The sequence below is a fragment of the Aptenodytes forsteri genome, unplaced genomic scaffold (assembly GCF_000699145.1).
Source record: "Aptenodytes forsteri isolate BGI_AS27 unplaced genomic scaffold, ASM69914v1 Scaffold75, whole genome shotgun sequence".
Classification (NCBI taxonomy): domain Eukaryota; kingdom Metazoa; phylum Chordata; class Aves; order Sphenisciformes; family Spheniscidae; genus Aptenodytes; species Aptenodytes forsteri.
This window is the reverse complement of record NW_008794171.1, coordinates 1,307,669-1,320,862: the sequence shown is the minus strand read 5'-3', so window position 1 is coordinate 1,320,862 and position 13,194 is coordinate 1,307,669. Positions and strand designations below refer to the sequence as shown.

The following is a 13,194-nucleotide window of genomic DNA, read 5'->3' as shown; positions in this document are numbered from 1 at the left end:
GCCCGCCGCCGGCGTGCCGGGAGCAGCGTGGACGGTGAAAGCTGTCTTGTCTTTTAAATGCGATATATGCGTATTAAAGCCCATTTTTTATAAAAAAAGCGACGGCAAAGGAGAAAGACACTCTGCTATTTAAAGCAGCCCTCTTGCTGTCCCCGTGCCAGTGTCTGCAGAGCGTATTTGTAAGCGAATGGGAATAAAATGTTGTAATTCGGTTTATTTTCAGGAATAATTTGGGGTCACGACTTTGAAAACGCCTGTTGCAAGGCCAGAAGAGGCACGGTTAAACGTTTGACTGTGCAGTCGCAGGTCAGTTAGGCTAGCGCAGCAAGCTGCCGCTTCCCACTGGAGAGCGGGTAACGGCTTTAGCGTCTGCTCCTTTCCGTTTGTGAGATGAAATCCTTACCTTAAACGTCAGTGTAACTGCGGCATATACCCGCATCCGTGGCGTGTGCGTGAGCACCTGGCTGACTGGGAGGTAATGCGTAGGCGGTTGCACGCGGGGGACTGGAGTTTCCTCGTCCACCTTCCCCTCAAGGTGCGGAGCGTAGAGGAGCGACGGGACCCGTGTCGCTACTCGGGACAGATGAAATGAAGAAGCGGCGGCTTGGCTGGAGCAGGCGCAGCGGGCTGTGCTGAGCTGGGTGGATGGAGGCTGCCTGCCTCCGCCAGATCGTCACCTGAAGCAGAAGTTTCCAGTTGGGTTTCTTGTTTGACATTTTGGCTTGATGTTTGTAGCTCTCTGAAGTCAAGTGGGTTTTTTTGGTTGCTTTTTTTCTTTGTAAGTGGCCATGTCTTATGTAATACTTTGGAGGCGTAGAGATGGCGAAAAGGTTGCAGAATGACGGTGTGTGAGATATGTCTCGTGAGGATTCCTGGTTTGGGGTCTCAGTAGCTGCCTGGTGAGTGCCCAGCTCGGTGTTCTCTGTTGTATGTCTCCTCCTCCTCTGCAGTGTGGCACCATATGTACACCTGCTCCAGCAAGAGTGGTGACGGGGTGATTTGAGGACTCCTACATCCTTCCTGACTGGCATTTTTTCTAGCGTGCATAGAGAAGGATGTCAGAAGACTAGTTTTAGTCTTAAGTAGATGGATGTGGGCTGTTTAATTAATTTGGTTAGTAAAACAAAACTTTTAGGAAAAAAGCTGCCCACTGAAGGCTTTTTGTATGTGTTGAAAAAAAGGAAAAAAGCAAACTTTACACTTTCTGAACTTTGAAAATAGTTGCTTTTAATGCATCTGGCACACTACAGCAGAAACTTAACCAAAAACTACTGTATTGTGCCAACGTTTTTTTTTTCCCCCATTTGATGTAATGGCTTGACTAAGTTAACTTTTTAATGTCTGCTTTTAACTACAGATGTTATTTAAATTTACAGCACCCCTGACTCAGTTCTGTATCAGGCAGGCACATGCAGCGCTTAGGTTGGCCTCTGGGTGCTAGGGGATGTTCTTCCTTCCCCACTCTCCCAGTAATGCAGTACTGAGGGACGAGAGCAGGCTGCTAATAGATTGTCCCTCCAAAATGGCTATTTTGAAAGTTTCAATAACTGGGTACGTGGATATTTTATGCTCAGTGAAATCAATACCTGGTTATTCTATTTTTTTCCCCAGTTTCTAGATAATTCTCCCCTATTTCAGCTTTTTTTTTTTGTTAACCGAGCGTGAGGTTTACTGGGTGTCATTTAAAGCATTACCAAGCTTCAATTTTTTTTTCCAAATCTATGTAAAGCATAATTTGTTCAGAATACAGATATCAAGAATACTTTGGTAATTTTTTGAAAGATAGTTACTGTAGGACACATAATGTCATCTCTATGCCTTGATGCGTATGAGGGTGTTTCGATGTTACATAGGCAGCAAAAAGTCTACCAGCCATAGGAATAAATGACAGTGTATACTGTGATTTAAGACTTTTAAAATATTTGTGTTCCCAGAAAATTGAGGAATTTGGAAGCCTAAGATAAATAGAAAATAAGCTGGGTTGTTTTGCGTTGTTCTCTCGACTGATTCTTTTAGCAATTCCAGTAAGCGTATGTTAAGATCATAGTGTTCACAAAAGGTACATTGATTTGGAAGCTACAGAGTGCCTTTCTAGTTTAGTTTAATTTACAATGCACGTGATACAACATAAAGAGAAAGTGATCTGTGGTTTTTTTTTTTTTTTTTTTTTTTTTTTTTTTTTTTTGGGCTGTGTTTTGGTTTTTTTTTTTTTTTTCCTATTCTGAGCACCTAAATAAGAACCTGCAATACACCCACTCTAATTTAGTCCCTTTTCCCAGTGCCAAAGTGCTAGTACCAAAGGCACTGACTTGGTGCCTTCGTGCTTTTTTGCTGCAGTTGTTGCCTGAGAGATTTTCTGCATTTTTCTGCCTCTCTGGTTCTACAGTTTGTTTATAAATCATTGCTATTTCTACTGTCCAGGGATCTAGCCAAATTCTGTATGATAATGAGAAAAACATAGGGCTTCTTTTCTTTTTTCTTACTGAAAACGTTTGGTGTACCACTGAGATTAATAGCCTTCTGGAAAGTTTTCCATTGTATGCCGTATTTCTTTACTGCAACAGAGAAGTGACGATGTTATGGTGGGTTGTTTTTACCATCTACACAAGTTGCTTGGTTTGAAAAGTGTACCTCTGCCCCGAGCTGCTGAGTCTTATTTTAAAACTTTATGTATGATTATGTTCCCCCCCCCTCCGTGTTTAGTCTTTGGGAGCTTCAGGAGGTCACTGCATGCTGCTGGTGTGTTAAGCTGTCGCTGCTCTGTGTTTTTAATGTTCCCTTTTGCATGCTTGAGTAGGCAGGTGATATGCAGTGGTAGCAGCAATGGATTTTGGAAGGTAATGTCCTCAGATCTGTGAAGGTTAAATGCGTGCAGCTCGCTACCGTTGCGTAATGCTGGTGTGCTTAGCGTCTTGTGGGACTGCTAAGCTTCTTCGTTTACTACCATGAGGCTTTAGTGTGGCTTAAGGAAGGAAAGACTGTAGGGAGTGCCCAGAATGAGGGGAGAAGATGTAGTTAGCAAATGCGGCCTAGCTGAGATTCAGAACAAATATACAGAGTTCCCTGATTTTCATATGTATTTTTTATGTTTCAGGATTTTCCTGAGCATCGCAACATGATGCTCCCCTTGAGAATTTCCAAGAGCAGAAACAGACTTAAATAATTTTTAAGGACTTGAGAGAAATCGAGGCGAAGAGCAGAGAATTGGTGGGGTATTTGAGTCTGAGATTTGTGATGGGAAATTCCTTGGTGCTGTTCCATAAACTTTCTCACATTTTTCACTCAGGTTATTTAGAAGTCGCTGTTTGTGAAACAGACTATAAACCAGTCTTTTGCTTAAACATATGAGGAAAATATACCTGGTAGCAAGTGATTATTTAGACTGAAGCAAAGAACGACTGCCTGTATAATAGATGATATTTCAGCACAGTTTTTTCAGTATTTATCAAACAGATATCTGTACTGACTTACCCTATTCAAATTAGTGCCTGTACCCTGCATCCAGGTGAAATTTAGAAGACATGCAACTAGTCAAAAGCCTATATTTGTTTTGCTTTGTGTAACTTGGTGTTCAAGTGTTTGAGTATGCTAGCTTTTTCTTTCAGTTAGTCTGCTGTTGGCTAGAAAGATGTTACTTATGCCAGTAAAAACAAACAAAAAAACCTCCTGTAGTTTGGGTTTTTTATGTAGTTATTTTTAATTCACAGACAAGATTTTACAGGTGAAACAACGACATCTAAGAAACTTGTGATGCTGGCAGTCCTACTTTGATTTCAAATCAATTCCCCTTTTCTTTTGACTGTTTCATGGGACACCTTTGATTTGAATCAATAGCAGATAGTATATTGATATTTGAATCAATAGTTACTGTCGTTTGGGTTGCTGAGGTTTATGTTGCTGCTGTTACTGTATTGCCTGCTGCATAAACTACTGTGTTTTGCCCTGTTCATTTTTACTTCATCATTTGGGCTTACTATTCTGTGTTCATCAATTCAACATAACACTGATAGTATTTTTGCAGGAGTGAGGTTTAGGTCTTTGTCGTGGTTTAACTTCAGCTGGCAACGGAGCACCACACAGCCGCTTGCTCACTCTCCCCCTGCCCCGGTGGGATGGGGGAGAGAATCGGAAGAGTAAAAGTGAGAAAACTCATGAGCTGAGATAAGAACAGTTTAATAATTGAAATAGAATAAAATAATAATAATAACAACAATAATAATAATAGAATATACAAAGCAAGTGATGCACAATGCAATTGCTCACCACCCGCCGACCGATGCCCAGCCAGGCCCCGAGCAGCGGCCCCCTCCCGGCCAGCTTTCCCCAGTTTATGTACTGAGCATGACGTCCCATGGTATGGAATGTCCCTTTGGCCAGTTTGGCTGTGCCCCCTCCCAGCTTCTTGTGCACCTCCAGCCTCTACTCGGAAGAAAATTAACTCTATCCCAGCCGAAACCAGGACAGTCTTCATGTTAGCACCTAGCAGGCTTTCATTCCATTTTAAATTTGCACATTCTAGTTAGACCAGTATGGCTGCTGAGCATGAAACAGTGTATATGCATGCATACAAAAACCTGTTCAAAATATTTTTATTAATATATTCTAAAAACCTGTTCAAAATATTCTTATTAATATATTCTTAATTAGGGATTAGTGTTTTAATTGGCTTTCTGTGGTAGCAAAAGTTCTTGTGCAAATGCAGTTATTCCAAGAAAAGCAATTATGTTGTGTAGGAAAATGTTATAAACACAAACTGCAAAGCATTCATAAAACTGTGCTTAGAAACACTGATTGATACATTCAGAGTACTTAGGTTTCTAATTTTCTTGTCCACAATGAATCTTATAATTTCCTTTATAAGAGGAAATTAGCTGTGTATAGGCTTTAAATAACTTACAAATTTTCTTAATTTTTTCCCTGTATTATTTTTCTTCCTCATAATGCGTTTTGGGCTGTTGTCTAATTTGCTATGAGATACTTGCATAAATACTTCCTGTATTATAATTTAGGTCACAATATGCTCCCAATAACTGGTATTTGCAAAAGCTTAAAAAAAACCCTGCCAAGATCAGCAATTGCTCAGTTGACATATTAGTGAAGTAAATGCTCTGTGGAAAGCTGTAGGAACATTGCATCTGCCTGCAGCCCACTTCTCTCTTAGGTTACCTTCAAATTCTGTTACTGAAACGTTTAGTGTGGGTTGAGAGAAATTACTTTTGCACGTTAAAAATAAGCATTCATATTATTTAATTCATACACAAATCAGAAAGCTTAGGCCAGGTAGCCGGTTTTTGAGTCAAAACTGTAAACACAGCATATACTAAGTGCCGTGACCCTTTTGCTTAGAAGAATCTTGTTAGAAAGCACATGGTTTAACGGTATCCCGACTGCATAGCGTGTTCACAGCTAGGTGGTCCCTTCTGGGCATTGCAACATCCAAAACACAGCAAATGTTTGGAAAGTTGATGTAGACTGCTGGGAAATCCGTGGTCTCTCTGGCCATGTTTTTGAGAACAGTCTCAAGCAACATGTTGCTGCTCACAGGCAGAGGTACCTTCCTGGCTGTGATCTGCTGCTGCTTTTCTTGTGCTGATACCACTAATCAGGCATAGCATAAAGTCACCTAGGTGTTTCTGCTGGTGAGGTGCAATCTATTCATGGAACGGTAGGAAAGATGAATTGAAGCCCGTGGAAAAGAGGGGTTGGGACTGTGCAGCTGGGAGCGTGAAGAAAGGGCATGTCCTCTGCCCCATCTACAGTCAGTGAGTTATTATGTTAGATGAGTGCATGTAGAACTGTGGTCCTGGGTGTGCTTTATCAGGCTTGGCCACCTTAGTACAGTATCTCATGTGCAGTAAGTATAATCAGTAATTAAGGCGGCAGCTATTTTCCAACTGGCTGGTGTATTACCATCTAACAGTAAGCAAGAGACAGTATAAGTAAGTAGAAAACAAAAGTGGAAATTGGAAACTAGTATGGAAAAGACATTTGCTTTCTGACACTGTTTTTAGTGGAGGGGAGCTGGATGTAAAAATGACACAGCCTAAGGCTGTAAGGAAGGAAATACAGCTTTTGAGGTATTACAGTCTCCTGCAGCAATACTCCTCCACACCATCTAATTGGATTCTACTTTTTTGTTGTGACAGAGAAACAAATGTGCTGAATAACAGCTTTGTTTTGTTTTCAGGGCGATCGACACAAAACTCATAACTCTGCATCAGCCACAGATGGACTTTCTGCAACTTCATTTATAGAATATCCAAAATACAAGCCATTTATTAATTCAGATTTGCTGCGCTCCTCACAGAAACCAGTAATTCCGTATCCTGAAAGCAACAGCAGAGGTAATAGTTCAGCAAAGTTGTTTTCTTAGCTGTTTCCAAATCATGTGGTGAAACATTGTATGTCCACATCTACAAAGGTTGCAGTGTTTTTATTCTTTTATCACTTCCCAGTGATGAGCAGGTCACCTGTTCTGTAGGTCCTTTGCACTTCTCTTTCTGAAGGAAAAAGGTCATCTTACAGCTGACAATTGTAAAAATACTCCCTTTAAGACTGGAGTTGCATGGAGGCTTAAGGGTATGAAAAACTTCGTATTTTTTCCTTATAGGGAGAAAGTGAGAAGATTGAGGATGAATCCTAATATTACTCAAACTAAGTAAAAAAAATCAGCATGATACGCTCAAGTCCCTGTTCCAGTAACATAATTCATGTCGGAATTACTAGAGACTTCTACATTAATGACCTAGTAGATGAAATCTCAATTCTTGAAGTGCTATTTAAAATGCAGTATATGCTCAATGCCATCAGTTTTGAGAGTGCTGTTGACACAAAACTAAAGGAACCTTGTGACAGATAAAAAATTGGATGTGCAGGAAAGAGCTTCCTAATGAGTTACTGATGCAGTCATGTTTTTGTAGATTGCGTTGCATGTTGCATTAGTGACAAACTTTCGACTTCCAAGTTTTCACTTGCAACTTTTTTCAAGCAGGGAATCTGCCAACTCTGAAATAAGTACAGGTGGAGGGAGACAATCTGATAAATTATATCTCTTTTTAAAAATTATGAAATGTCTTTATTTTCAAAAAATGTTTAAGTAAAAAAATGTGAAAATTAAATCCAACAGGCAGATGATCCAATATCTTACTCTTTTTGCATAGCTTTTAAAAATGTAGAAATGTTTTGGAGTGTATATTTTAGTGACGTTAAAGATATGGGAATTAACTTCAGATGGGAAAATAGATTTGATTGTTCTTGAGGGTCCTTACCGCACCTCCTACCCTCCAATTTTTTAAAAAAAATCATACTGAAAAATGCTGAAGTTGAGTATAGTAAATTCTGCTTATTTTGGTTTGAAGTTCTTTGTGTTGTATATGTGTGTGTCTTAGTGTACGTAGTTGGTTTTAAAACTCTAATAAGGATGACTGAATGATGCTTGGCATCCTGTTGGGTTTCATCTTTATCTAGTCATTGCTTGAATTGCTTCATTGCTGTGTTTGTTAGTCATTACTGTAAATATACAGAGATTTCAGTTTAGCTCTAAGGATAATAGTAACAAAGGGGTTTATAGTTTCAGCTATGAGCATTTCAACTGAATCCTGATAACAGTAATAGAGAAGAGGGTACAGTTGGTGACTCTGATCTTGCAAACAGGGCCAAGTTGCCGATAACTTTCCCCTTAACTGTGACTGCTATCACCCACTTCTTATTTACTTAACAGGTACCTTGAAGCAGGTCGTTTTTACTGATGTGATACTCTAATGTGCTATTTCGTGTTTCAAGATTTGATGAGTTTTTACTCTGGAAAACTCATTCTGATAATTGTTTTTTTTTTTTAATTTTGTAATTTGATGCTCAAACAAATACACAGTCCCAACTTTTCTTGTGCTCATGCATTCTGTAATTAAGGTGCATTCTTTTTCTAGAGTGGATTTAAGCACAAAGGAGTGGGCTAATGTGACCTCGCAGATTAGTCTGCTATATGAGCTGTCTGTACAGATGTTCCTGTGTTATACTTTAACAGGACTGTATAGGGGAAAGGGCTTATGGTTGTGGTTCCCTTTGCAGAATTAAACAATACAGCTAAGAGACGTAATACATCAGATTACCAGCAGATGGTCTAATTGCAAGGTGATGCGAGTTGTATTACAACTGCTTTTCTTTTTGTGGTGATGAATATATAAAGGTTTTGTGGAGTAATTGCTAAAGCAGGGAATGGAACAGAAAGAGGGAAGGTTGTTCAGCACAAAGGAGATGCATGTATTGGGGGGGAAAGAGGAGAACACAAGTGCAAAAACAGAAGAATCAAGAAAGAGCTGCCACTTAGAGAAATAAAGACTTTTATAGCCCTTCTGATAGCTAACCTTCATTCTGCTCTGTGACCATTCATAGGAGCGTTGTGTTTGTGTATTTGTTGTGCTAGCATGCACTTGTAGAGGAATAATAATACAGAGAACTGCCGCTGTTTTAACTGTCTAGTTGTGACCTTTCATTTCCTTTTGATAAAGAGTCAGAAGATGCACTGTTTGCACTTAATCTACAGAACATTTACCTGCCTTGTTCTGGGAAATGGATGCATCTTTCCCAAATATTTCAGATGAAGGTGTGTACCAAGGGCATCTATTAATTTGAGACTAGTTTTAGAATCACTTATGGTTTAAAGGGAAGCAGCTCTTAATTCCTGGAAGGAGTCCTGGTTGATGGTAAGGAACACTCTGACTGACTTACATAACATGCTTTTACAAAAAGTTTCAAGTTCAATGTTATCTTCAAGTGAAGACTTTATGCTATCTAACAAAAGGTACTTGTTCAATTACAGCAATATTTTCTGCTCTGAAGAATCTCCAGGAAAAAATTCATCGACTGGAGTTGGAACGGCTTCAGGCGGAGGAGAATGTAAAACACCTCAGCAGAGAAACGGCAGACTATAAAAAAGTACTAAGTGAACAAATGCAACACAAAGAGCATGACAAGACTGAAGTGTCAAAGAAAAATCAAGGTGGTTTGCAAACTTTATATAGATACTACAGAACACTGATGGGGATGAAACTTGAGTTTTATCAATGCATAAAACTATTTTAATTTACTTTGTTCAGCATCTTTTACTTTGCAGTGACACATGGAGTTACGAAGAAACAATTTTAAAAAGTGTACTTTGGTTTAGGGATTTGCATGCATACAGAAGTTCATTAGGCTTAATCAGTGGGTTTCTTTAGATGGTCCTTTTCCTGTTTGTTTTGGAACTGTCCTGAAAACATAAAAAAAAAATCCCCGGAACAAGCAGTGCATGATTCCACTTTTTTGCCTTCTGTTATCTTCAGAACTGGCTTCTCAGCTGGCAGCTGCTGAGTCTCGGTGTAGCCTTTTAGAGAAACAGCTGGACTACATGAGAAAAATGATCCAGCATGCAGAAAACGAGAAGTCGCATCTCTTGGAGAAACAGGTGGGTTCTCAAGATTATCTCAGGGTTAAATTATAAAAATAATGAACTATGTCATGATTTTTCATAGTTACTGTAACTTTAATATCCTTAAGTGTGGATGTCTATTTCAGCTGGCCCTTATATACTTAGGTGTGGATAATTTCCCTACTTAAATTTCTCAGTCTTACCAGGACCCTGGTATCTTCTGCCTTTGTGCATCTGCCTCTAAGGCAGTATCAGGCTCAGATATTAATAAGGTTTGTTCGCTTCTGTGTGATTGGCTTACTGCAGTAGCTCATCCTTATCCCTCAGTGTTATAACCATGTGCCACTGGAAAAAAGTTCCCTTTTGTGTTTATGCTCTTCAGATCTTTGGGGATTTTCCTTACGAGTACTACTTTTGCTAAATTGGGGCTGAAATACTGATTCTGTAGAAATAGTAGTACAATTTCTATTTCCCACCATCAGTGACTGTGGGATTTGGCCTATATCTAAAATGAGCTTGACTTCTGTTTTATAGGCGTATGGATCACCTAGAGCTCTCTGTTCATTGTTCTCTGTGGCTGTCCTATTTCAGTCTATTAAATATTTACTGAAGGAAAAAAAATTAAGAAAGCTATCTCTAATAGCTGAGTAATGAGGGTTTTTTACCACGTTGGGTTTGGAGGGAGGAGTGACTCTGCAGAATTCTCTCTCATCTGAATCTGAGTGTGAGGTTCCCAACATTGATGGACCAGTGGCGCGGTTGCTTCCTAATTGTATCACCATCTAAAGTTGCACGGAGGAAGTAGTAGTTCCTTTGGACTGTTTATGGGCCTCCTTTGTGCTGCAGGCACAAGGCCTACTACAGATGGTCTTGTTTTATTGTGCTTATAATTGTTTTGCTTTTCACTTCTCCCTTCAAGGGTTCGTTGGAGAGAGATCGGCTTCTTGATCAATCACATGTTCAGTCTAAATTGGAAAAGCTGGATATGCTGGAAAAAGAGTACAGCAGACTTACTACAATGCAGTCCATAGCAGAGGTCTGTCATTTATACTGGATAATATATCAGATTTATCTTGCTTATTGTAATCAGCACTTTATAGCTGTATGTCAATAATAGAGCTGAGCAAAACTGTGCTGTAGAGAAAGACAACAACTAAACATCTTTTTAAAGCTGAAGTGTTGTAAAAACTTGCAGTTATTGCTGGAAGTCTACGTGGCCAGGTAGGCTTTCAGTCACTACACTTCATTTAGCCTTACCGGTGTCTGTTGGTGTGCCTTTTTTGTGATTAGCTGGTGCATAGGTATGCAGGATTGCGGGCGTTCTTAAGCTCCCAGCTTCTGAGTTGCCTTGCGTGCTACTGAGTGCTAGCAGTTCTATTCTCTTATGACCCAGATTTGACTTGACTTGTGTGGGTTTGATGTGTTCGTTTTTTCTTTTAGCCACTTGCCTTCCTCCTTAAGAAACACAATTATTAGTTATTTTGTGTGCAGAATTCTGGAGCCTGGCATTGCTAGACCTTTAGCGCTGGCTGGCTGTCAGTGGGTTTGAACCAGTCTGCCTCTTCAGGATTCCTTTTGATTTGGTAGCTTTTAAAAGTTCAGCATGACCGTGTTTGGTCGTATTCTTTCTGTGTACCATCTGTGGTGCTGGCTTGTGAAGTCCGGTCCACATCCCACCTCTTTCTGCTGCTGTAGAGAGACTGCAAGACTCCCAAGCATGGGAACTACAGAGGGCTTAACCAGGGAGAGGCTTCCATCTGCAAATTTCTCCCCCGTCCCCCTCAAAAGGAGCAGATAGTACATGATTAGATCATGGTATTGAGGACAGCTCTGGACTCTGTCAAAATTGTAGGCTTGCCACCCTGCACACCAGCCCTTACCAGGTGCTGAAGTAGATGGTGTTTTTCCAGGAGTACATAAAGCAGTATTTGATAGTAAATCTTTAGCTAGTTGGTCTGCTGCAGGACCTTTAGATGCTACAACTATTCTTGGAAGTCCCTGACCCAAGGCAGCTGTAACAAGCGGTTTAAGATCTTGACATCTCATTGTGGTGAGCTGCAGTTGTGGACTACAAGTGCCTGCGTTGTTTACCTGGGCCAAACGCTTGCAAAGAGAGATGAGTGTCTCCTCGGCCTTGTTCACTGAAAGTAGCAGTAGTTTCCTCCAGGGTCAGAGTTTAAATAACTCGTTCAGCAACTGGAATTCCTTTCTGAAGGGCTTTTACCAAGTCTTTGACTGGTAGCAGCTGGAGTTTGGTGGGGCTGGGTGGTTTGTCTTTTTGTGCCTGGCTAGTGAAAATAATTTCAGCCTAACAGGTATTCTTTTTTTTCTGGATCAACCTAGATGTCTCCGATTCTTTGATACCTTTAGGAAGTAGTAGCTGTCACAATTAAATCTGTTTCAGTGGAATTGGGTGTTAAATTCACACAATTTTGAATCGATTCTAGGAACTGAGAGGGGTCTGGATTTAGCGGTGACTAAAAGTCATTTTTCTTGTGATCATTATGCTGTCATGAGCTGCTTTCTGATCGACAGGTCTGTCTGCCTCTGTGCTTGCGGGCTGTTTCTGTGTGAGCATCCATGTGCTAAGTGTTACCTTATAGTCCTGAAAGGGTGACTGCACGCTTTGCTCAAAACAGTTGCATCTGTTGCCTCTTTGAACTCTGCTTTAGTTGTGGCAAGACCACGGGAGCATTTGTAAGTTTAATTTGAAGTAAGAAATAGATAAGAAAGACTATTTCCATACATGGTGTGCTGAAACGGATGGAAAGTGGTGAGATGACTACTCATGAGCGAGCAATGATTCAGCTGCCTCTGATTTCACTCTGCCAGGGCACAAGTTGTGTGTGGGTCTTACTGAGGCATTTAATCTCTGCAGAGCCACTACCTGGTCCTATAAGTATTACCTTCAAGCAGTTTGCCAATGTTAATATTGGTTGTAAAAAGGAAATGCTGAGACTCTCATTCATGTGAAGTACTCGTAATTGGAGTACTTGCCTCAAAAGCATTTTCTGGTGTATGTTTATTGCAAGTGTAGTCCCGTAGTGCAGTCTGATGCAGATAGCTGACTGTGAGAGGGTCTGAACATGTCTATGTCTGAGGATGGAGTTAGGGGATGGGGTTGTACCCTAAAAGTGCAGTTTGGTCTCTGGTTTTGCGTGTGGCTAGATGGCCAGAATTTGAACATATGTGTAGATGAGTGGTGGGTTGACCCTGGCTGAATGCCAGGCACCCACCAAAGCTGCTCTATCACTCCCCTCCTCAGCTGGACAGGGGAGAGAAAACATAACAAAAGGCTCATGGGTCGAAATAAGGACAAGGAGAGATCACTTACCAATTGCTGTCACGGGCAAAACAGACTCAACGTGGGGAAAAACTAATTTAATTTATTACCAACCAAATCAGAGTAGGATAATAAGAAATAAAACCAAATCTTAAAACACCTTCTCCCCATCCCTCCCTTCTTCCCGGGCTTAACTTCACTCCCGATTTTCTCTACCTCCTCCCCCTAAGTGGCACAGGGGGATGGGGAATGGGGGTTGCAGTCAGTTCATCACATGTTGTCTCTGCCACTTCTTCCTCCTCAGGGGGACGACTCCTCACACTCTTCCCCTGCTCCAGCGTGGGGTCCTTTCCACGAGCTGCAGTTCTTCACGAACTGCTCCAGCATGGGTCCCCCGTGGGGTCCCAAGTCCTGCCAGCAACCCTGCTCCAGCGTGGGTTCCTCTCTCCATGGGTCCACAGGTCCTGCCAGGAGCCTGCTCCAGCACAGGCTTCCTAAGGGGTCA

General features: G+C 40.9%; 2 protein-coding genes across 2 annotated transcripts in view; one reads left to right on the top strand and one right to left on the bottom strand.

The window, feature by feature from the left end:
* FAM76B (family with sequence similarity 76 member B) overlaps nt 1–439 on the bottom strand; it is a 14,410-nt gene extending 13,971 nt beyond the window's left edge. The window contains exon 1 of the mRNA XM_009282328.2: nt 404–439. Coding sequence (XP_009280603.1) covers nt 404–439 — 36 coding nt within the window. The remainder of the gene's footprint in view (nt 1–403) is intronic.
* A 39-nt stretch (nt 440–478) lies between these two features.
* CEP57 (centrosomal protein 57) overlaps nt 479–13,194 on the top strand; it is a 21,210-nt gene continuing 8,494 nt past the window's right edge. The window contains exons 1-6 of the mRNA XM_009282316.1: nt 479–535; nt 618–695; nt 6,188–6,344; nt 8,819–8,998; nt 9,321–9,442; nt 10,326–10,442. Coding sequence (XP_009280591.1) covers nt 479–535; nt 618–695; nt 6,188–6,344; nt 8,819–8,998; nt 9,321–9,442; nt 10,326–10,442 — 711 coding nt within the window. The remainder of the gene's footprint in view (nt 536–617; nt 696–6,187; nt 6,345–8,818; nt 8,999–9,320; nt 9,443–10,325; nt 10,443–13,194) is intronic.